Consider the following 25109-nt stretch of genomic DNA (forward strand, 5'->3'; position numbering starts at 1 on the left):
AAGGTGCCTAATTCGCGGGGTGTCTGGAACGTAATACCAGCGATAAGTGAGGGAATGCTGTACAAAATCCGTGGAGTCACACTCCCTGGCTTCGAAACTCGCCACGCAGCTACAATACTTACTCATGACTAGACGGCAGTGGCTTAAGAACGGATGTAGAGATCAGTGGATAGAACCGAGGGTGCAGAAAGAAATGATCCTTGACAAGAGCGCTAAGACAATATAATGGAAAAGAGCCGTCTTTCTAACAGACCATGCTGTGACTAGACGTCCGTACACGAAAGCATGGGTTTGGACCCTCCCTTCGCGCCTGTGGTGAGGCCTGGGATCTCGCGTGCTGCCTCGGGGAGGCTGGAGCCCCCGCTCTCCAGATCTGTCTCCACCCAGCTCGCTGCCCCATCGGCCAGCCCAGCGGCACCCGACCCATCCTGCACCGAATGGCTGTCCTCCCTGCAGGCCCTCAGCATTACCCAAACACGCTGGCCCTGTCCTCCTGCGGGACCCAGGGGCCACTCCAACCTGGTCACTCCCCCGGCACAGTCCCGGCTGGTTTCCTGTTCACACTGTGGTCTGAGAGCATACTTTGTATGACTTCTATTTTCTAAAAATCATGAAGGCGTGTTTCTTGGCCCCCAAATGTGGCCCACCTTAGTGAACGTTCTGTAAGTTGAGGTGTACTCTAAGTGACGTGTGTCCACCGGACCTGGGTGACATCCAGTTCACCCTGTCCTTGCTGAGCTTCCAGCTCCACTCACAGCCACTGGTCCTCCCACGTGTCCACTTTCTCCCAGAGCCCCGGGCACACTCACCCTAGTTGTCTCCATCCCAGTCTGGCCATGCCAACACCTCTGCCCAGTCGGAGCCTGGTTCTGTGCCTGCTCTGGTTCTGGTCTTTTCGTACAATGTCATTTCCTTGGTAAAAGCTGGACGTGACGCACTTGCTAGGTAAAAGGAACCTGAGGTCAACAGGACATCAGTGAACACCTCAGGTTTGGCTGGGATGGAGCTGGGACAGTTTCACCATCTGCTGGAGCTATGGGTGTCGGAGGCTGAATCAGTCCATGAGAGGCACACCTTCAGACCCTGGATGCGATGCGTTCAGTAATGTACGAAGAACTTGATGCTGGAAGGGCCGGGCCACCGTTGTGTGGAACCTGACTCCTCCATCCCACAGCTGCACGCAGCCCGTGCTCCATCCACAGCGCCGGCCTGCGTGTGGGCAGCGCGGGGCACAGGGGCCGCCTGTCTCCGTGGTTAGGTTTCACCTAGATTATACGCAGCATTTTCTTCAGGCCTGGAGGTAGCTATGCGGCCCCTGGCATTGACCATCGCCTCCGGGAACTTCTCCCAGTTTCAGAGGGAAGCCTCAGAGCTGGTTGTTTCCAGACCCCGGGTCTGCAGGTAGGGTGACTAAGACGCCCCGAGGACCTGGTGCCCCAGGGCTCAGCTCTGACGCTGAGTCAGTGGTGGTTTGTGAAAAATATAGTAAATATAGTGCTCAACCATAAATGCCAGAGGCATATCAAAAGTATGGAAAGGAAATGTGGAAAAATGAAATACTAAGCATAATTGTAGCCAACAAAAATGGCTCAGAAACGCAATCTGATAGTACGGACCACAGCTGGCCCTGTATCAATATGGCCTTTACATTCTTTTTTTGTTTGTTTGTTTTAATTGTTTTTCTATTACAGTTGTCCCATTTGGTCTTTACATTCCTGATATTGGTTGAAGTTATTTTCCATTTTGGAACTTCCCAGGCACATGAAAATACATTTTTCAGACAGCTAAATCTAACACAAGCTTTAAGGAACACAGCATGTTAAACTCTACCTAAAAAACTTCTGGGACACAGCAAGAGTACAATGAAAAAAGTAATGTGCTTTAATGTATTTTTAATACTAACAATTACATTTTTGAAAATGATACAATTCCCATCTAAGGTATCAACACCATAAATCCACAGTTTACAGTAAGTGTAAACAACTTATATACATTTCACATTATTGACATAATTTTATACACACAACTGTACATACTATCCAAAGAGCTTCAGAGAGAATAGCTGCAAACCTGTACTTGTCTAGACATTAGACAACAGTTGTAGAAAAGAACCAAAATAAAGCGACTCCTACGTCTCAGCTGCACGTGGTGCAGACACACGCACATGGAGGTGAAGTACGAGGTATTCATCACGTGAAGGCATTTAACTTTGTTCCATTCCGGCCATGAGGGACAGGGCTAGAGACTCTACTGTGGGCAGAACAATAAGATTAAGAAAATAGGTTTAAATATTTGAAAACGTCTCAGTAAGGCTTTAATCAATTCAAAACTGCAAAGTATTGAAAGACATTTTCTATTTTTAATCAAAATAGTGATTATTTTTAATGTATAAAGATGATAGTCTTCATTTAGTAAATACAAATTGAGTAAGTATGATTTATGGCTACTTCAGAAACAAACCAATCTGTGCATTTTACTAAAGAAATCACACTTGTTCCATACATCATAAAATCTGAAGTCTGTTTGTAACAAGATGCCAAGTTCTAACTTATGATCACCCAATACAAAAATGACAAATGCCTCAGCGTTTCCTCACACATTTCTAATAGCACTTTAAAAAATGTCCAGCTTTTTTTTTTTTTTTTTAGTTAAAAATAAAAAAGATTTTATTTGTTTTTAGAGAGTGGAATGGAGAAAGAGAGGTAGAGAAACATTGACACGTGAGAGAAACATTGATGGGTTGCCTCTCCTCAGCCGGCAACCCAGGCATGTGCCCTGACTGGGAATCGAACCCATGACCTTTTGGTTCACAGGCCAGCGCTCAGTCCTGAGCCACTCCAGCCAGGGCCACTCAACTATTCTTAATAAGCAGATCACAATTTGAATATGCAGAAACAGGGAAGAGATGACTTAGTCCTTTGTTTCTGCAGATTAAACAGCTTTCCTCTGGACTCAGCCCACAGATAGTGTCTGTCAGGAAGCCTTGGGAGCTTTAAAATTGCTAAGAAAATATCCTTCATCTGTTGAAAAGAAATAGTTACAAAAGCTACACATAATAGGAAACTGTGACTGAAATCTATTCTGCCCTCTGCTTTTTTAATGAGTTTCAGAAGCCCACTGGTGTACAAGCAATATGCTGGAGAGCAGTCTTTAGTCTCCACATTTTATGCCTTGCTATTCACTCATCTGACAGTAATTCTGAAAAAGTCAATCAAAGTATGGCACAGCTGCTGTGGCTCAGTGGATTGAGCGCTGTCCTGCAAACCAAAGGGTCGTCAGTTCAATTCCCAGTCAGGGCACATGCCTGGACTGTGGGCCGAGTCCCCAGTTGGGGGCGTGCAAGAGGCAACCACACACTGATGTTTCTCTCCCTCCCTCCCCCTTCCCCTCTCTCTAAAAATAAATAGATGAAATCTTAAACAACAACACTGTGGCACAGCTCTCCAGCTGTGACGTGAGCCACACGTCACATGAGACAACGTGTAGCCTTTGCACTGGGAAACGGAGACGGGAGACTGTAACGTGTACTCACAGTGGGGAAAGGACCCTCTGCAGACAGCTTTGTTTAAGATGGTCACAAGAAACATGTGGCAGTTTTTAAAATCAGACTCCATTTTCTCTATAGATTCCATCCTAGGAAAGAAAGTGCATTTCAATTTCAGTCAGTGCATACGGGGTTAACGGTTAACAGGTAGGCTACAAAACACCTCTGGAGTAATTTCAAATGTACCTCAGCTTAATTATTTAGAATTCTAAGTATAAAGACTACAAAATGGCCCTGGCTGGTGTGGCTCAGTGGATTGAGTGCAGGCCTGTGAACTGAAAGGTCACCGGTTCAATTCCCAGTCAGGGCACATGCCTGGGTTGCGGACCAGGTCCCCAGTTGGGCGCGTTTGAGAGGCAACCACATACTGATGTTTCTCTCCCGCTTTTTCTCTCTCCCTTCCCTTCTCTCTGAAAATAAATACAATCTTAAAAAAAAAAACCAATAAAATAAAATATAAAATTTCCTGCCCTACTTCATGCATTAATTTTGTGCATTGAGGCGTTTTATTTGCACATACAAATTATATCTCTAGAAAAAGAACCCTAGGATTCTCTCTGCTGTGTGCTTTCGTCTTGCTTATTCACGGCTCACGACACCCGCTGAGGTTGTCAGTACCATGAAATCAGAAGGACAGGATGGAAGCAGGGTGTTCTGCCACTTTTCTAGATCTTTGAGCTGCACGTCAAATCTGGGGCTGATCACTCCATCCTTGTTCAACCTGCCCATGAGATTCACAACAATTTTCCCAGCTCTGCAGTCATCAGTAATTTCAAATCAGCCAATGTAACCATGCTTCCCCACCCCAGTGAGAAATCGGACATGACTTTGGAGCACAGCCTAATAAGAAGCTGGTGTTTGCCTCTTTTCCACGCTGGTGAGGCTCTGGAGAGCACCAGCCAGGACAGTCATGCGCACCATCTGACGGCAGAGAAAGAACTCCAGTCCTACTTGAAAAGAGAACTTCCCAGCAGTTGGAAGGTGAGTGTCCATATGACGGAAAGCCTGTGTCAGCACTGAGGTCTAGAGCTGGGGTGGCGAGACATTCCCTTTTCTATTAGTCACTTCTGTATTTTTATTTTTCACAAGCATATGTTCTTCTTCTTTTTTAAAAGACTTATTTATTTTTAGAGCGAGGGGGAAGGAGAAAGAGAGGGAGAGAAACATCAATGTGTGGCTGCATTTCACGCGCCCTCAACTGTGGACCTGGCCTGCAGCCCAGGCATGTGCCCTGACCGGGAATCGAACCAGCAACTCTTTGGTTCGCAGGCTGGCGTTCATTCCACTGAGCCACACCAGCCAGGGCAAGCATATCTTTTTGAAATGAAGAACACGTTAAAGTTATAAAAAGCAAAGCTTAAAAGCTATTTTAAAACAAATTATTTTTATTTTTTAATTTAATTTAATTTTATATTATTTTATTATTTTTGCAGCAAAGAAAGTGAAGGCTTACTTAAGAACATGGTGTCAGGCCTGGAGATACAGGTGAGCTACCACTATAAGGCCTGGCTTCAACTTTTTTTTTTAAGATTTTATTTTTATTTTTACAAAGAGGGAAAGGGAAGGAGAAAGACAGGGTGAGAAACATCAATGGGCCAGAGACACACTGATCAGTTGCCCCTCATGCATCCCCAACTGGGGGCCAGGCATGTGCCCTGACTGGGAATCGAAGTGGTGACCTTTGGGTTTGCAGACTGGTGCTCACTCTACTGAGCCACACCAGCCAGGGCTCCCAAACTTTTTTACTGTGAAAAATATCAAGGGGAGAACTGCCCAGGGACTTCTAAGCACCCACTCCCAGACAGCCCCCTGAAAACCCCCAGCGCTACCACATTTTTAGAAGCAAATTTGAGACATCACAGCATTTCAGCCCTAAGTAGCTCGGTGTGTGTCATTTAAGACAAAAACCCTTTTAAAACACAGTCACAATACCATTTGCTTCAAACTACTTAATGATTTCTTATCATCATCAAATAACTAGTCAGTGCTCAAATTTCACATTGCTCTGGCAATTCCTCACTTTTCTGCTTCAAATTTGAGTCAGGATCAATTAACTTCGACCCATAGACTGCGATGGCTGAAGTCCTCCTCACCTCGGCTTTTTTCTTACAATCGACTTGATGAAAAAATGGACACAGTTCGGCTCTAGCAAAGCATGCGCAGCGTTACTATCCGCTCCTCCGCCCCTAGTGTGAACATGCCGTGCACCCGCAGAGGGGCAATAATAAAGCCAGGGACACTTCCATTTTCACGCCCGCAGTTCTGAATTCTGCCTGCGCTCTCAGCGGGTGCACTCCGAGTGTTCGGACACAGCCACAGGGTCAAGTGTGAGGTCAGCGCTGCCACAAGCCCCCATCTCACGGGTAAGCACGAGCTATCGGTCAGCAGCCCGGTCGGCCAGACCCACACTTTTAACACAGGGGAGTAGCAGCAGCTGCAGCAGCAGCATTGCAACAGGGGTCACTGTGTAAGGTGTGTGAATGTCTAACCATATGCTGTACACCTGGAGCTGATATAATATTGAATGTCAACAGTAACTGGAAAATGACAATAGGGGGATGGGCGGGACAGGGGAGGGCAATGGGACAACTGTAATAGAACAACAATTAAAAAAAATAAATTTAAACAAAGCCAATCTGAAAAGAAATGAAATGACAATAATAATTGCAGCATTACAGTAATTTTATAAACAACCTGTTCAGTTGTGCAAGCAGGTTCACAGTGGAGAACAGGCTAGGATACTGGATAGGAAGAGCCCCTGTGTCCTCAACAGTCCTTTGATGTCACCTTTCTATGTGCTAGGCATGAGTAATAAACACCCCAGAAGTCCAATGGCCAATTATTCTTCTAGAGTTCCTCTACAACACAACTTTGGACTATAGTCTAGTGTGACATCCAGAATCGCCTTTAAATTCAGCATGCGCGAGTGGGGGTGAATAGCAAAGACAAAACAGCACTGGCGACCACTGAGGCGGAGTGACAGGCACCTGGGGTTTGTTCCGCCATGATGCTCTACTCCTGTGTATGTGTCAAGCATCTGTAATAAAAATTAACAACACCTACACACCAGCACATGAATGTGATCTAAGGATATTTGCTTGTTCTCAATACAAGACTTCAGATAGGTCTTACTATTTCACTGCTCATAAAAGAACCACACAATCCCTGCCCTGGCTGGCGTGGCTCAGTAGCTTGAGTGCCAGCCTGCGAACCAAGGGGTTGCTGGTTCGAGTCCCAGTCAGGGCACAGGCCTGGGCTGTGGGCCAGGTCCCCAGGGGCAACCACATATTGACGTTTCTCTCCCTTCCCTTCTCTCTAAAAATAAATTGATTAAAAAACAAAACAAAACAAAACACTTTTGTGTTTAAAAAAAAAAAAAAAGAATCACACAATCTCTGATGCTGCCTCATTTAGGTGAGCAGATTCTTCAATCCTTTCCTTAAATAGAAGTGGTAAGTGATGTGTTGCCAAGATAAAACAAAGCCTCACAGATGAAGCCCATTAAAACGCTCACAGCGCGGAGGCCCCAAAGCCACATACTCACCGCCAAGCCCCCAGGCCCGCCTGCCAACCTTCTGCAAACATGAGAGCCAAGTTCAACACCTTCATGATGGCTTCTTTCACAAAGCTGACCTGCGGGGCAAAGCCGGGACAGAGCACAGCTCAGTGACTATGTCTGGACACTGAAACCACAACTTTTGCCTACTCTGAACGTCACAGAGAAGGCTCACCAGTGCAATGGTCGCCTCCTGGGTCTGAGAAAGGGCGCTCGGCTGTGAGCAAAGCGCCCTGGGAACCGGCCACATGCCCCGCACCCACGATGCAGGTAGTGGCAGCACAGCCTGACCCACAGAGCAGCCACCATCTCCTAGGACAATGAAACGGGGCAATTCCCGTGGCTGTAAGAAGATGTAACCCTAAATACTCACACTGAGGGGGACATGCTTCCTGACTATTACACACATGCAGATAAAATTTTCCAACTGAGCTCTGGCTGGTATCACTCAGAGGTCTGAGTGCCGGCCTGTGAACCAAAGGGTTGCTGGTTCGATTCCCAGTCAGGGCACACGTCTGGGTCGTGGGCCAGGTCCACAGTTGGGGGCGTGTGAGGGGTAACCACACACTGATGTTTCTCTCCCTCTCTTTCTCCCTCCCTTCCTCCTTTCTAAAAATAAATAAGTTAAATATTTTAAAAAAACTTTTTCCAAACTGAATTCAAGTGCAGAGCAGATATTGGCCACACAGGTCTCACCTGTTTCTCATACAGATAATTTCTGGTCAGATGGCCCACATTTGTAACCTCATGTGATCTGGTATTTCCTTAAAGAATATTCTACAAAACGGAAGCTTAATAACTATGAAATCCCAAAGCCGAGAGACCACCTCCCCTGGCCAGCTTCACGCCTGGCTCAGGGGACAAGTTCGCAGGTGACAGCTCACACACCTTTTCCCTCAGAAGACACCGATCATGGATGGTTGACAAATATCTATAGTGAATTTTGATCAATTGATCTAAGTCCTTTGCTTCTTCGATTTGATGTTGAAATTCCAGCCCTGTACTGTGAAGAATCTTGGAAGAGAAAGATAAAAAGTTTAAACAGTTTTATTCTTTGAGAACTGTGTGTCCCACACAAAGCTTTCCGCCAACCTCTTCCGCTTCCTTCAATAATTACATCTGCAAGCTGATAAAGTACTGGTCTTTAGGGGCAAGCGTTCTGGTCCTAGAATGACGGACAAGCCCCGTCTGTGGGGACCTCCCCCTGCCCAGTGACTGAACGCCTCATTCTGACCAACAGACTGTTCTCGGTAGGGAGGGGCAAGCGTATCCAACCACAGGGGAAAATGCACTGAATTTTTTTTTTTTTTCCAAGATATCATCAGGTAGCCCTGGCTGGGCGGCTCAGTTGATTTGGGCAGTGGTCTATAAAACTAAAGGTCACGATTTTGATCCCCAGTCAGGGCACATACCCAGGTTGAGGGTTCAATCCCTGGTTGAAGCACGCAGAGGAGGCAACCAATCGATATTTCTCTCCCTCCCTTTCCCCTCTCTAAAATCAATAAGCATGTCCTCAAGTGAGGTTTAAAAAAAAAATCATCATGCCCTGGTTGGTGTGGCTCAGTGGACTGAGTGTCGGCCTGTGAACCAAAGGGTTGCCTGTTCAATTCCCAGTCAGGGCACATGCCTGGGTTGCAGACCATGTTCCCAATTGGGGACGCGAGAGGCCACCACACATTGATGTTTCTCTCCCTCCCTTCCCCTCTAAAAATAAATAAATAAAATCTTTATTAAGAAAACCATCAGGTAAATTGAAGTTACAGAGTTACTCTAAGTTCCACTGTTTTATACAGAGATGAGCAAAAGTAGGTTTACAGTTGTGAGTACACAAAACAGTTTATTCTTGTGTTACCATTTATGAATCATGGTATTGTTTCTACTGCAACTGTAAACCCACTTTTGCCCATCCTGGATACCTGAAGCTCCTACCACTTGCTCTCAACAATGAGGGCTAGGGCGGGCGGTCTGAAGGACAGTAACGTGGTCCCAGGATGCAAGGCAGCAGGTCTGAAATGCAGACTTGCAAGGCTCACGTCCCCCAAACAAAATGGGTTTTCAAATTTACAGGCCAGAATGACTAGAAATTTCCTGGCAGCCTTTTTCAACCCCAATGGGTCCTGTCCTCTAGGAATACAGCCACTGGGCAAACAGCTGAACGCCTCTCACAGAACATCCTCTCAAACTGGCTGGAAGGAGTGTAAAAAAAATTAACTTTGTAATGGCTTCTTGTTTCAAAGACGAAAGTCTATGATCTGGCTGTACCTTCCGCCCAACACCCACATGCACCCGACAGACTCTGGCTGCTACTAAGAATTGCAGCCATTTCCAGCGGCAGCTGCCACCGTTGATCAGATTCAAAGGACCCCAAAGCAAGTCCAGAAGGCAGTTCCAAAAGAGGGGCTCGGGTGTGCCTGTCCCCGGTGGACAGGAAGGACAGCAGATGGCGGACACACATGCTCTGGCAGGTCTAAAAACTGCCTACCCCAGCCCACTACCACATTGCTTTATGATCAAAGTTTTAATATGTGCTATTTTCACCTCGCAGTCCATTAAGTATTTTGTGAGCTGCTCTGTGTTTATGCCTATTACAAGCAATCCTCTATGCAGAGCTGGACACAAGGCGGACCGACAGACACAAACCCTGGTCATGATGTAGTTGTGTAAGCTGTTCACGAAGTGCATGAGCTTCACCCGTAAGAGGAACATGCGATGGATCTGCTGTCGCATAGGTGCCGTCTGTGGTCCGCACGGGGCAGCAGCGTCCTGTTCACGGAAGAGCCCTTCCTGCAGCTGTGGCTTCTCAGCTAGTTCTGTAAAAGATTCAAGCAGCAGCATGGGCGGACGAACGCCGCTCCACGCCAACTCACGGCCGCGAAGGGTGGGGCCCCTGCCAACGAGGTCACCACAGGCATGGCAGGGACCCACCTTCAGTGTCTCTGGAAGGTGACACCCTGAGAAGTTCCCGTAACACCTGGATGGTCGCAGAGTCCCATAAACTTGCCTTTAAAAATTGTTACATAGCCCTGCCTGGTGTGGCCCAGTGGATTGAGTGCCAGCCTGCAGACCAAAAGGTCGCTGGTTCGATTCCCAGTCAGGGCACATGCCTGGGCTGTGGGCCAGGTCCCCATTAGGGGCATGGGAGAGGCAACCACACAGTAATGTTTCTCTCTCTCTTTCTCCTTCCCTTTCCCTCTCTCTTAAAATAAGTAAAATATATATATTTTTAAATTGTCACATAACCGAAGATGAATGATTATTCTGGCTAAATTCCTAACAAGTTATTGTATTTCAGGTTAACTGTACATGTAACTTCTGGTATTTCATTCAGGGACGTTAATTCTGACATCTATAAAAATGCTGCTATAAATACATGTCATTTTGTTTCTTGTGTATACATAAAAAATGACTAGACCACCAACCTCTCTTTTTCAGGGCTAAAATTAAATTATAATTTAATTTTAATTATAATTACATTTTATAACTTAATATAATTTAGTTTGAAATTATAATCTTACCACCAAATAGTAAAACATCCAGACTATATTTTGCCCACTTTATTTGCAGTAAGAGAAGGAACACCTGATTGTAAATTTTTTGACATTCCAAACTTATAACAATGTCCACAGGCCATGGGACCTATAAAAACAAAAACAGAAAATTAAAATAGGAAGTAACCCACTACTTGCACGTTTTAATTTCTTTTTTATCCTCACCCTAGGACATTTTTTTCCTTTCTTTTAGAGAGAGAGCAAGGGAGGGAGGAAGGGGAGAGGGAGAGAGAGAAACATCAATGTGAGATACACTGATCAGTTGTCCCCCCATACACATCCCAAATCCACAACCTAAATATGTGACCCGACCAGGGACTGAACCACAACCTAGGTCTGTGCCCTGAGTGGGAACTGAACCTACAACCTTTCAGTGTATGGGACGATGATCTAGCCAAGCCACACTGTCCAGGGCTTGCACGTTTTAATTTTAACATAAAACAATGCTCTTATGAAGAATATCAGCACATACCTTGTAGCTCAGGGTCAGACCATCTAAGGTATGAACAGGGAGTTTCTTCTTAGCTGTGTCCACATTCTCAAAAGATATGGAGAGACTAGAAAAAGAAATTTCAGTTTTAGTTTGTGAAAATATGCTCATATAAAAATGTTCTTTAAAAAAACCATCATCATCTTAACATTTATTTTATTTACATTGTATTCCAAAAGAGACACTGTATTTCATAAAAGGAGTGCAAATATTTCAATAATGACATATTTTCTGGAATTTGGTTTTGGAAATAAAAAAGAGGAAAAAGTTTTCAGATACTGAGTTTAGCTATAGAGAGACACTTAACAGTTGTCGGTTAACTAGGAAAAAAGGCGAAGGCAGGGAGCTTAATTCTGGAAAAGCTCGGGCAAGAGGCTCAGAAGTGAACCTCTGCTCAGCCCACACACGTGTGTGTGTGTGTGTGTGTGTGTGTGTGTGTGTGTCAAGACTGGTGTGTGTGTGTGTATGTGTGTCAAGACTGGGGTGTGTGTGTATGTGTGTCAAGACTGGGGTGTGTGTGTGTGTGTGTGTGTCAAGACTGGGGTGTGTGTGTGCGTCAAGACTGGGGTGTCTGTATGTGTGTGTCAAGACTGGTGTGTGTGTGTGTGTGTGTGTGTGTGTGTGTGTGTCAAGACTGGGGTCTGCCCTGCCTGGTGTGGCTCAGTGGATTGAGCGCCAGCCTGTGAACCAAAGGGCTGCTGGTTCGATTCCCAGTCAGGGCACGTGTCTGGGTTGCGGGCCAGGTCCCCAGTCTCAGGTGTGTGAAGGAACCACACATTGATGTTTCTCTCCCTCTCTTTCTCTCTCTCCCCTCCCCTCCATCTAAAAACAAATGGGGGGAAAAAAAGATGGAGGTCTGCTTCTGAAGCAGTGTTGTGCACACGTCCTTAACACTGGTTCCAATGCAACTCTCAACAGAAGCAAGCAAGCACCCCAGTACAGGGGAATGTCCCTGCGCCAGGCGCTGCGAGGGCACTGGGGTCTGACGACACGGCCCCCTGTCCTGCCAGTGCGCTGAGAACCACGCAGCACCTGGGGAGCGAGGCCTCAGTCATGAGCCTGGGGGCAGGCCACAGGGCCTCATGGAAATCTATTAAAAACAGTTACCTTCCAGGAAGGGAGAAAGCTTGTAGGAACAGAGATAGAAGCCAGATGTCGCTAAAAGGACCTTGGTACCAATGGTTTCACATAAGAAACGCACAGCTGTTTGCCTAATTGAAAACAAGATGGCACGGGGGTGGGGGGGGTGGCAATAGAGCAGTCCCGGAAGTAGAGCGCGGGCTGTCACGCCCAAGCTGGCCCTCTGTCAGCTGGGGCTGATCAGTCACACGGAGGGCTGGTCCGAGTGGCCTTGAAACACAGGCGCAGAGGTGAGAGTCCAGGGAAACGGCCCCACATGCTGTGACCTCCCAGGGGGCTTGCAGCATTGTTGTGACTTTGACTTTGGAACTATTACTATTTACCTCAGAACAGAACCAATACGTGTTAGGTTAATGGGTTAGTAACCCTGAAAGGAAAATCAGAGTGAAATCAGTCATCTGTCATAGACACTGAAAATATCAATATGAGCTTATGGTTCATTCTGCTTTTTCCAGATGTCTTAGCTCCATCTGCTGACAGCCCAGAAGTGGAGACAACCCAGGGCCGGTGGATATACTCCAGCACCCGGCTGGGGGCCTCTGAAGCCACCAAAGAGCCGTGACAAGCGCGCGCGGGACAGGCACACAGGCCTGGGCAGGACGAGCCTAGAGGTCGGACTTGAGAGCTGGGGGCTCTCTGGGGTCACTTGGGGCAAGTGATGGGCTTCCCACTGCATCAAAATGGAACAGTCTGAGCAACAACAAAAAAAAAATATGATAGATTAAAACTTATAAAAAATAACAAAATTCACGGACTTCTACTGATATTGCAAAGTATCACCTTCCCAGGGACCCTCTGCAGGGTGCTGGGCACTAATGTCTTACCATGAAAGGAATCCAGCTGTTACCCTGCCTTTAGAATCACATAATTGTTGATTATGCTGCTTTTATGGAAGAATCAGATATAATAAAAGAATACAACGAAAATGAAAGGAATTATTCTATACTACTGAGCAGCAGCACGCTGTGAGGAAAATAATGCCTTAAGTGGCACCCGACCCACATTAACTTTTATCATTACTACTTTGGAAGGGGACGGGAAAGGGAGCTGAGCAAGGAACAAGGAGCCTGAGGCGGCGGGAAGGTGGGTCTCTGCGCTGCAAACACCTGGAGGCCCCGGCGCGCAGGCCTGGCCGGCAGTCTGGTCGGGGATGAGCCGACGAAACAGTCTGAAAACCCACAACCATGCCCATCAAGTGGTGCAATCTGCTCGCCACGCCTGAACCTAGGTGGCGGCGGCTGGCGGAAGCGAGGGTTCGTGAGGCCCGGAGCTGCCTCGGACCACCCAAGGCCACCACGTCGAAAGAGGCCAGCGCGGTGGCTAGGGCAGGCAGGCGCCAGAGCCCACAGTCAGCACCGACTCCAGTCCCGTGAGGGAGGCTGGCTGGTCCCACGTCAACCTGCCTTTGCTCGGTGGCAGGTCACAGAGCTACTGGCTGCCTCGGTTTTCTCATGTGTAAATGACATGAGCAGAAGTCATTGGGTGAGTGTGCAGAACAAATAACATGACATACACAGAAATTCACAGAGGGGTTCATAGCACGCGGATGGGTCTATAACATCGAAAATAAAAGGGGCCTCCCATACTTTACCGTGAACTGTCTTCAGGATAGCGTTGTCCTACTGCTTCTTGGAGCTGGACGTTAAGGAAAGACACATTTTGCCAGGTTTCCTTTTCTCTGATTTTATCAAAAATTGATGTGTAGAAGTCATACATAGTATCCCCACCTTCCATCAGAAAGAAATTCCGCATGGCCTGCAAGTACTCCACCAACCTGCAAGGACAGACAAGAAGCCACGGGAGACAGGGTCCCCATCAGTAACAGGATCCGTGCTGCTGTTTCCAGCGAGGCAGGTGCACATTCTGCCCCGACTGCCATCAGAAACATGAACACCTCTTAGATACTTTGTTAATAGGAGTTATTTTTCCATAACACAGAAAACTGATCAGTCACAAAAGTGTAACAGAAAATATAAAATAAAAGTAAGGAAATCCGAATCCTACCATTCACAGTGAATTTGCACTGTTACTATTTGGGGGATTTCTTTTTTATTTTAAAATAATTTTATTTATTTATTTGTTTATTTATTTAATTTTTATGCAGAGGGGAAAGGAGAAAGAGAGGGAGAGAAACATCACTGTGTGGTTGCCTCTCACTCGCGCCCCCAACTGGGGACCTGACGTGCAACCGAGTCATGTGCCCTGACTGGGAATCGAACCAGCGACACTTGGCTCACAGGTCGAGGCTCAATCCACTGAGCCACAGCAGCCAGGGCTGGGGGATTTCTTTCCAGTCTTTTTTCTGTGTGTGCATTAAAAAATATAGTCCTCACCATTATTATATATGCTGCTTTTTAAGCTTCAAGAATAAAATAAGTTGGGGAGCTCACGGGGTGGAGGGACTGAGCAACAAGGAAAAAGGACTCATGGGCAAGGACAACAGGGTGGGGATTGCTGGGGGAGGGGTATAAGGGGACTAAATGGTGATGAAAAAAAAGAGATTAAATAAAAAAATAAAAACAAAATGTTATTTAAAACTCTGCATGAACATTATTTGTGTGAACTTTACTAAGTTCACACATGCTATAGATATGCCATATTGACTGATATGCCATAATGTGAAGGACTGGTAATTGCATGTTTTCCGTTCTGATGGCAAATTTTGTGACAGGCATTTTTTGCAACATACTTTTTGTTTTTCTGTTGGGATAGTGTCGCAGGAATAAACAAAGTACTAAATTTCACAACATAGTTAAGAAAACATTAATGGTTAGTTGATTTTCTCAAAGAACACTGTTACTGCATATCTATTTCCTACTCTAATAAAAATTTCAACGGTTCTTAAGGTACAATAAACTACAGACTACTTCCAAAACGAAGCTCCCTTATACCTGTAATCTTTTTTCAGCGTTCGCATGAGGTTCCCACAGCACTCAAGGTACTGCTTGTCGATATGCGGATAGAGGCAGGATCTCAGCGTTAGTTCAAACGTCTGGCACGTCACGGATTCAGAGGATCTATCCACACAGATATCGCCACCACCAAACTTCTCATGAAAGTCACTCTGTTCCAAGTACAACCTTTAACATAATAGAAATGAGTCCTTTTTAAGAGCAGCCATCAACAGAATTCTCTGAAATCAAAACTTCAGAGTACCATTTTAACCGTTAGTCTTAAAATTACGAACTATTACAGAAAGAGAAATCTTTTCCCTCACAATATACTTTGAGCCCTGGATGGTGTGGCTCAGTGGAATGAGTGCCAGCCTGCAAATCAAAGGGTTGCTGGTTCAATTCCAGTCGGGGCACATGCCTGGGTTGTGTATCAGGTCCCCAGTTGGGGGCGTGTGAGAGGCAACCACACACTGATGTTTCTCTTCTTCTCTTTCTCCCTCCCTTCCCCTCTCTAAAAATAAATCTTTTAAAAAATACATATACAGTATATACTTTGAGTGGACCAGTTGTTCAGAGGCACTTCTGCATTTAGGGTCAAGTACTTTGGGTCTCTCTAGCCCCCGGGGCCATCGACAGTGAGTGACAGCTCCGTGAGGGTACCAAGCACCTAAAAGCCTCGAAGGGCCAAGACGCCTGCTGCCCACAAGGCAGATCTGACTCAGCGGGTATGCCTGATGCTTGTCCAGCACCCAGGCTTCTTAGTGCATCTTCTGTCCCAGTGACTGCACTGCCATGGGCTAGGGCAGGTGATAACCTAGGGGCATTCCCAAACACCACGGAGGCCGCAGGACACAGTTGAGATCAAAGTGAACACAGTATCTTCTTGTGCTCCATTCATAAGGTAGGACAGGCTACGAAGGTTTTACATGCAAGGCTGGAAGCCCCGCCTGGCAGAAGTAAACAGGCACCAGGGAGTGCAGAGGCTGCTACTTCAAGCGCCAGAAGTGCGGCAGCTGGGGTTCACCTGGCAAAGTTGACGGCCAGCAGCGGGTCGTGAACGTCGTCCAGTTCAGGGTGCCTCTCGGCGATGGACTGCATCTTAATGAGGTTTTCGGTGGTCGCCTGCTGCTCAGTGCGGGGCTGTGCGGGGGCATCTTCTCCGTGTCGAAGGCGTGACTGCACCGATTCCAGAAAGAGTGTATATAAGCTTTTCCTTTCTGCATCTGACACATAAAAAAATATGTCAGGTTACTTGATACCAGGTAACATTCAGAAATATTATGTACTTTTATCTAAACATAGCCTGGTATTTTCCCTGTGGACTATGAGAGTCAATTCCCAATTTGTTACCTTTCTTTTTATTTTATTTTATTTATTTATTTTTAGAGAGGGGAAGGGAGAGAGAGATTGGTTACCTCTCATGCACCCCCAACTGGGAGCCTGGCCTGCAACCCAGGCATGTGCCTTGACTGGGAATCGAACCAGTTACCCTTTGGTTCTCAAGCTGGTGCTCCATCCACTGAGCCACACCAGCCAGGGCACCATTACTTTTATAATACAGTGCTACTAAACACTTTTACATCCTGTCAGACAACTGCAAAGCTCATGGTTAAGCATAAAAGTGTAACCAAACATTTTTTTGAACAAAGTAACACCCTAAGCAGGACACCTGAAAGTTAAGTTACCATGATATTGTACAGCACTTCATAATTTTATTGGGAAAAGCACTTCCAAGAATGGCCCTGGAAAGCTCATTACATTTTATTATTCAGTCAATAGGGAAATATTACAAAGTGAAAATATTACTCTTATTTTTAAATTTTTTATTTATTGATTTTAAAGAGAGAGGAACGAAGGGGACAGGGGAAAGGGGGAAAGAGAGAGAAACATTGATTTCTTGTTCTACTTACTGATGCATTCATTGATTCTTGTATGTGTCCTGACCAGGGATAGAGCCTGTAACTTTGGTGTATCGGGATGATGCTCTAACCAACTGAGCACCCACTGGGCCAAATGAAAATATTAGTAAAGTAGATACAAAATAAGTAATGCAACACTCAGGTGATTTAAAAAAAATCTATACCTGTCACATCTATACCTCTCAAATGTCACATCTATACCTCTCAAACGTTTTTAGTCAGTTGATAAAACTTTAAGTACATTGTTTAAATTGCATCAAAAAAAGACCAGAGCCCTGGCTGCTGTGGCTCAGCGGACTGAGTACTGGCCTGCGAACCGAAAGGTCGCTGGTTCGATTCCCAGTCAGGGCACATGCCTAGGTTGCAGGCCAGGTCCCCAGGCGGGGTGCGTGAGAGGCAACACATGGATGTTTCTCTTGCGCCTCGATGTTTCCCTCCCTCTCCTCCTTCCCTTCCCCTCTCTCTGAAAATAAATAAATAAAACCTTAAAAAAAAAAAAAAGACCAGAAATAAGATTTTCTTGAAATCTATAGTCAAGTCTGAATTGCTCACCAATGAATTCTTATCTGCCAGATTCGTGGTCTTCAAGAGCAAAATGCTGCAAGATATGCCAGGAAATTATTTTTAAAGGACTAGACCTCAGGAATCAAGAGTAAAAAAAACGCATGTGGAACTTATTAACACTGCCTTTCAACTGCAGTGCTAGAAGCTTCCTATGAGAACACCTTTTTTTCGATCAGGAGCAGCATGATCTACTTGCTGGATCGCGGTGGTAATTTCCATGTAGCTAGAGGGCTTGGATAATTTTCAAACTACTGGTGAGGCTGGGTTGGGCATTGTCTCGCAAAGCAAAAGGTTGCCAGTTCAATTACCAGCCAAGGCACACGCCTGGGTTGCGGGTTCTGTCCCCAGTCAGGGCGCGTACAAGAGGCAGAGATGTTTCTCTCTCACATCGATGTTTCTCTCCCTCTTTCTCCATCCCATCCCCGCTCACTAGAAATCAAAAAACATCCTGGCTGGTGTGGCTCAGTGGATTGAGCACTGGTCTGCAAACCAAAGAGTCACTGGTTCAATTCCCAGTCAGGGCATATTCCTTGGTTGCAGGCCAGCTCCCCATTTGGGGACACATGAGAGGCAACCACACATTGACGTTTCTCTCCCTCTTTCTCCCTTCCCCTCTCCAAAAATAAATAAAATTTAAAAAAGACATCAGAAGACAAAACAAACAAAAAACTACAAAATCATGATGTACTTTAAATGACAAGAGTGAAGAGAGCAGTCGCCTCTCGCTGCGGAGAGGCGCGAGGGAAGGGCCCACCTCTGGCTGTGGCCTGGCACGCCGGGCCGTCCCCCGTCCGCAGGTGTTTCAGCAGCTGCATGGACTTGCCGGCCATGATGATCTGCTTGAGGACGGGCCTGAGGAAGGACACCATGGTGTGCTGTCGGCTGGAGGGCCCCTGCTCACTGCCAGAGCTCCCGCTGGCATTATCGCTCATTTTCTCTTCATTTTCTGTCTTTTCTGATACACTGTAGAGCGTGTAAGTGGCATACCAGAAGTCTCTGTGATTGACTGGGACATTTTTGTTTCTGTAGATTCAAAAGAATTTAGTATGTTAATTTTTCTTCCAATAGTATACCTGTTCTTGCTTAGCCATGTTATGCAGACATTCCCAAACACAGTAACTTCAATTATTGCTAAAATGAAGCAATGTCCATGCAAAACAAGGGAGATTCTATCTGATTTCAGTTTAACATGGAAACCTGGAAAAATACTCTCAATGTCAGAGGTAAAATCTAACTAAATAGAAAGCTTCCTTCCCATCTCTTTGAAAATAAATAAAATCTTTAAAAATAATTTTTTTAAATGAACAAAATATGATTGCCATATTTTTCGCTCCATAAGACACAATTTTATTCCCAAAAGTGGGGGGGAAATGTCTATGCGTCTTATGGAGCAAATATTGCGTCACAGACCATGATGTGTATGACCTGACCTGTCAGCGGTGGCGACAGCTGTTAGAAGAGGAAGCGGTGGGCCCACGGGAAACCCCTGGGGACACTTAAATGTCCCACTTTCCTGCTGAATCTCAGGGCCTCTGGTCAGTACGAAGATAGTGAAGAAAGTGGTATCAGTGATTACGAGCAACTGAGCTTCATAAATTCTGACACTTAGCAATGATGAGTTCTTGGGGTTCCCGGAAAACTAGAAGAGCACTTGAACCTTAAAGTCTCTCATTTGTTAATGACACTGGAGATGGTTCTTAATACCGCTGTTGACTGCTGTTCACTTTACATGGTTGAAATATTATTTTGCCATATTTTATTAAATATTTTACTACACCATTTGGTTCAGAATATTTTTTTTCCTGTTTTTCTCCCCTAAAGCTAGGTGCGTCTTATGGTCAGGTGCGTCTTATAGTGCGAAAAATACGGTAATTTGTTTATCTCCTGTGAGGATAATCTCCAGCCTTGCACCTTCCCCCGCCGCCAGATTATTAACTGGACTCCTTTGAAAAATGAAACGATACACTCATCTCCACCTAAGAGGAGTCAGAATCCCATTTTTATAAAAGTCTCAGATGAGAGAGATGAAGGGGACAGACTGGGCGCTGCCCTTCCTGCCAGGGTAAACCAACAACTGTCAATAAACCCACACATCTAAGCGGAGCACACCTTCACAAGGACCTGAGATGCAGATTCTGTGATTCTACTCAGAAAAATCAATTAACTGATGGGTAAAAAAGAAAGAGTAGCGCGCTGGTCCGTGTGGGTCAGTAGTTAGCGTTGTCCCATACACTGAAAAGTCAAGGGTTCAATTCTCAAATAGGGCAGGTGCCTGGGTTGCAGGTTTGGTCCCAGTTGGGGCACATATGAGAGGCAGTCGATAGATGTTTCTTTCTCATTTTAATGGTTCCGTGTGTGTGTGTGTGTGTGTGTGTGTGTGTGTGTGTGTCTCTCTCTCTCTCTCTCTCTCTCTCTCTCTCGCGCGCGCGCTCTCTTCCCCCACCCCCCGCTCCTCCAGTTACTCACTCTGTAAAATCAATGAACATATCCTCAGGAGAGGGTTAGGAAAAAAAAAAAAAAGAGAGAAATCTTGCCTTACTGACGATTTACAGTGGAACAACTGAAGCCATTGGTTACCACCAGCACTCACTTTATGGGAAGCAGCGTGTGTTTTACCAAACCAGCCCTTCATCAATACACGATCATTCAAAAAGGTAATCCGCAAAGCAAAGCTGTGAACTGACATAAAATGGAAAAGGATGCGTTGGGGCCTGGACCTGATGTCTCCTATGGCGACCACACAGCTCTCAGCTGAACTGCTCTCCCTCGGGAGCACCAGAAACGAGCCAACGCGCCTGAGTCTCCCTGGAGAGAAAAGGCAAAGCCAGCGCCCGTGTGCCCCGTGCCGTCACCTCTGGATGATGAACTCCCGGGCGCCGTCGCCCAGGTGGCCGTGCGCGATCCACTCGTCCACAATCTGCAGGTAGGGCCGTACTGTCTCCACCCAGAGCGAGAAGAGCAGGGAGACCTGCGGGGACAGCGTGCACAGCCCACGCTCAGTGCGCATGTCTCTGCCTGAGATGAGGTTTACGTGTTTCTGAAACACCTTTTAAAAAGGGACATTCCTTTGTTTCTTTTAAAACAAAATAAGAAATTAAAAATCCATAACAAGTGTGACAAGATCCCTATGAAAAAGTCACCTAACACAGGAGATGAGCACACGTCTGTGGTCCCTCCCAGGACCCCCTGTGAGTGACAGTTACCCAGGGACAACACGGACATGGTTTTCCTATCTAAATGGTGCAATTAGCAAGATGACCATTAAGAGTGAGGACATGCCTAGCTGGTATGGCTCAGTGGACTGAGCGCCGGCCTGCAAACCAAGGGGTTGCTGGTTCGATTCCCAGTCGGGACACATGCCTGGGTTGTGGGCCAGGCCATACAAAAGGCAACCAATTGATGTTTCTCTCTCTTTCTCCCTCCCTCCCCCTTGCTCTAAAAATAAAAAAAAGAATGAGGATATGATTTCATTCTACTACACTTTCGAGTAGGAAAAACTGCACAGCTGAAAGAAATCAACCTCCTTTCTATTGAACTGCAGGACCGAGATGGCGAGAAAGCCAAAGCACACCAGCAAACTGGGAATCACACCTAAATAAAGCACGAGACCAGGCAAACCTGCAGCTTTCTAACTAGTCTCTAGTGAGCGCTCTATTTTATTAAATTGTGGTAAAAAACATAGAACATAAAATACACTACCAACCATTTTTAAGTGCTCAGGTCAATCGGGTTAAGTAGATTCCCACTGCTGCGAAAACAGATCCCCAGGACTTTTTCACGCTCCAAACTGCAACTCTGTCCCCATTTCGTCCCTCCCCCCCCCCAGCCCTGGTAACCTCCGTTTCTATGACCGGGACTGCCCTAGATGCCACACGTCACAGACTTGTGTTTTTATTTAAGAAAGGGTTACCGGAGCTGTCTATGTCAGAAGCTAGCTACTTTTCTCAGCTTGCTTTTATGCTTTGCTCTGTCCGTGCTGCACCCTTTTGGCGATCATGGCGATTATAACCTAGACGCTAATTGCAAAACCGAGCATGAGTGTCCGACACACTGTGACTTAAGAACCGGTTTTACAAAGAGCTACGACAGCTGAGCCCCACGCCTCTGCCTGGGGAGAATGGAGCCACACTCTGGAGACTAGACAAGGGGTCCCGTACCGTTTGCTCAGAGGCTTCTCCCACGTTGTCATATTCAAGAATGGCCTTGTACAGGGTGTTAAGCAGATGAGATGCCCGAACAACGTTCCGCGTGTCCGGGGGCACTTCTGCTATCCCGGTGCTAAAGACTTTCTGCAGAACCTTCAGCTGGCCCAGTCGAGGTGACAGCCTGTCCACCACTATGGCAAGAGTGATGGTCGTATCTGCCAAGAATCAAGGAACCACACTCATGAGCCAGGAAAAGCATGCCGTCAGACAGGATATAAATGCTCAGCCATGAGGGGAAGGCAGAGCAGACAGGAGGATGCTGGGTTTCCATCTCCTGTAACAGCAGGTTCATTTTCCTAAAGAAAGTACCGCCTGCCCTGGCTGGTGTGGCTCAGTGGATTGAGCACCGGCCTGAGAACCACAGGGTCACTGGTTCATATTCCTGACCAGGCACACGCCTGGGTTGTGGGCCAGGTCTCCAGTGTGGGGTGCGTGAGAAGCAATCACACACTGATGTTTCTCTCCCTCTCTTTCTCCTTCCCTTCTCCACTCTCTAAAAGTAAATAAATAAAGTATTTTCTAAAAAAAAGCACCACCTAAGGGGGGAAAAAAAAATTCAGTAGAAAAACAATGTACAGAAGAAGCTGACAAGAAAAGAAACACAAGTGATTCTTAGAAAGACACTTGACCTCACCTGAATCCAAAAATGCAAATTACAACTACAGTGGGCAAAAAAAATATACCCCAGACTACAGTGCCACTGCTGTTTCAGGAAGGGGAGGGGAGGGGAGGGGAGGGGAGGGGTCTGGCTACAAAGGGGCGGCGAGAGTGAGCCCTGAGTTCTGAATGTGGAGGAGTTATGAGAATCTACACCTGTGATGACCTGACTCAGAACCACACACAGATACCACTCCCCCCACCAAAAAAGCTAGTGCCTGCGGACACCCAGGGCCGCTCTGCAGACACTCGGTGTGTTAGGCCGCGTCCGCTTCCTAGTTGGGACCACAGGCTGCAGTCGCGTGCAGGGTCAGCACCGGGGAAGTGGGGTGAGGGGAACCCAGGACTCCGCACTACTTGGTGCAGCAGCTGCTGATGAAAGCGGGGGAGGAAGACACCACAGAGTGGCCATTTCATACCAATCCTATCAGTGAAGATCCAAAAAGCTGGATTAGACGCTGCCTGCAAGAACGGAAAGTCGCTTATGTTCCTATGGGATGGCGTGACGGAATCTACCGGAATCCCCCTAGGCGGAGCACGCCTGCCTCCGCCCAGCACAACCCCTCTTAAGAATGCATGCTACGCGGACAGGGACCCCTGCGGCACTGACAGCAATAGCTAAAACCAGAAACAGCCCCCCAAGTGCCCACCCAAAGGGGACTGGCCCATGATACATCCACACAATGAAATGCTAAATCTGTGAAAAAGAAGGAGGAGGCTCTTTACATACTCATAAGGTAATGATCCTCAAAATCTAAATCAAAAAATAATGTGAAGGGAGCAGTTGACAGACTTGTAGGTCTGCATGCATGAATAAGCATTAATTGCATGTGTCCAAGTTATTTCGGGAGAGTGCCCAAGAAACTATGACTCAGTTGCCTCTGAGGAGAGGAACTGAGTACTCACCTGGAGAACTGGAGCAGGAGGAAAAACTTTCTTTTTTTTAATCTTCACCCGAGGACATGGTTATTGATTTTAGAGAAAGGTGAAGGAAGGGAGGGAGGGCAAGAGGGACAGAAACATCGATGTGAGGGAGAAACATCAATTGGTTGCCTCCTGCACACACCCCGACTGGAACTGAACTGTAACCTAGGCACATGCCCTGACTGGGAATTGAACCTGCAACCCTCTGGCCTATGGGACAAAGCTCTAACCAACTGAGCTACACTGGTCAGTGCAGAAAACTTTTCACCATCTTTGGTTACTGTTTGGATTTTTAAAGGTAATTTTAGCCCTGGCCCATGTGGCTCTGTTGGTTCAAGCATTGTCCCGTGTACCAAAAGGTTGAGGGTTCATTTCCTAGTCAGGGCACACACCTAGGCAACCGATCGATGTCTCTCTCTTTCTCTTCTCTCTCTAAAACCAATGAAAAAATGTCAAGTGAGGATAAAAAATAATTTTTAAAATAAATGTATACATGACAATTATAGGTACCCCCGTAAACATGGTACTTCTATAACATGGGTAGAGAATTGGAGAAAACTCCCATATAACATGAAATCAGGGAAATCCCCGTACAATACTGAACATGATAAAAGCTTTTTAAGAGCAAAAGGTAACTCATTTAAAATTTTTCATTCGAGCGCCTATGTCCTATCAGTTTACTCTAAAAAGCGTAAAGAAAGGCCTAGATTTAGCCAAACAGTTAGTCATATTTCTTAAGTGAAGATCTGCACAGAAAGGAGCACAAAGTTTAAGAGAGAACTTCAAAAGTGCTTAGCACCGTATAATGAAATTTATAAAGATCTCTCAGCTAAAAGCAAGCCATCTAAAATAACTGATTTTTTGCCAAAAGTACAGCATAGAAACCAAGATAATGTTGAAGAAAGTTCAGAGGATGAGGGTATTTTGTCAAAAAGAAAATACATTCGGCTGATGGAGCTTAGTAGTGATGACAAAGAAAACTTTACTTAATTCATATTGATATGTAATACTTTTGATAAAAATTGCTTTAATAAAGATATTTCTCTTAATTATAAAAACATAATATTACATTTTTTTTTAAACTTTTGGAACCTAACCTCCCTTTTTGTACTAGTTCTTTGTCTCGTATAACACGGATTCGCATAACACGGCATTTGTTAAGAACCTAACGACCGTGTTATTCGGGGGTTACCTGTACTTATTTGCCATGTAATTTTCAAACCTTATATCAACTAATAACTTAAATGGCATTCCAAGTATGAGTTACGTGTCTTATGAGTGAAAGAGAAGATTGAAATACCGTTATTGATGATACATTTCTCGATTTCTGTAAGTTCTTCTTTGAAAGTAATGAAGTATTTGTACAGGGCCCACATGAAAGCCTGGTAAGTTCGAAAGGGAGCTTCCGGCAGCTTCTTGTGGCTGCACCCGTTTGCGGGCAGCGGGCTCTCGGAGCTGTGCCCCATGACGTCATCAATGAACTCCTGGAGGCGGAACACAGCCTGCCCGTAGGCCGCCATCTGCTCCAGCACCGACCGCAGGCAGCTCTGGGGGGCCGCGAGATAGAAGTGGAAAGCTGCCGTTACTTCAAGTCAGCCTCTGCAAGCGTTCAAATCCACATCTCCCTCCCCGTAAAATAGTTCTCCGGTGGTTGTTCTGAACACCGTG

At 46.0% G+C, this 25109-nt stretch overlaps 1 protein-coding gene across 1 annotated transcript in view; it reads right to left on the reverse strand.

Moving 5' to 3' along the window:
• Nucleotides 1-1875: 1875 nt before the first annotated feature.
• Nucleotides 1876-25109, reverse strand: part of LOC149992565 (gamma-tubulin complex component 5) — a 44298-nt gene continuing 21064 nt past the window's right edge. The window contains exons 10-23 of the mRNA XM_090263310.1: nt 24742-24988; nt 21813-22015; nt 20508-20623; nt 18410-18678; nt 16197-16395; nt 15170-15358; nt 13870-14052; nt 11121-11205; nt 10616-10736; nt 9741-9910; nt 7989-8114; nt 7089-7177; nt 3533-3633; nt 1876-2250 (exon numbers count right to left, since the gene is read on the reverse strand). Of these exons, the coding sequence (XP_090119436.1) occupies nt 2204-2250; nt 3533-3633; nt 7089-7177; nt 7989-8114; nt 9741-9910; nt 10616-10736; nt 11121-11205; nt 13870-14052; nt 15170-15358; nt 16197-16395; nt 18410-18678; nt 20508-20623; nt 21813-22015; nt 24742-24988 (2145 nt within the window). The 3' untranslated portion in view covers nt 1876-2203. The remainder of the gene's footprint in view (nt 2251-3532; nt 3634-7088; nt 7178-7988; nt 8115-9740; nt 9911-10615; nt 10737-11120; nt 11206-13869; nt 14053-15169; nt 15359-16196; nt 16396-18409; nt 18679-20507; nt 20624-21812; nt 22016-24741; nt 24989-25109) is intronic.

The sequence above is a fragment of the Furipterus horrens genome, unplaced genomic scaffold (assembly GCF_987537825.1).
Source record: "Furipterus horrens unplaced genomic scaffold, mFurHor1.1.pri manual_scaffold_15, whole genome shotgun sequence".
In the NCBI taxonomy this organism is placed as follows: Eukaryota; Metazoa; Chordata; class Mammalia; order Chiroptera; family Furipteridae; genus Furipterus; species Furipterus horrens.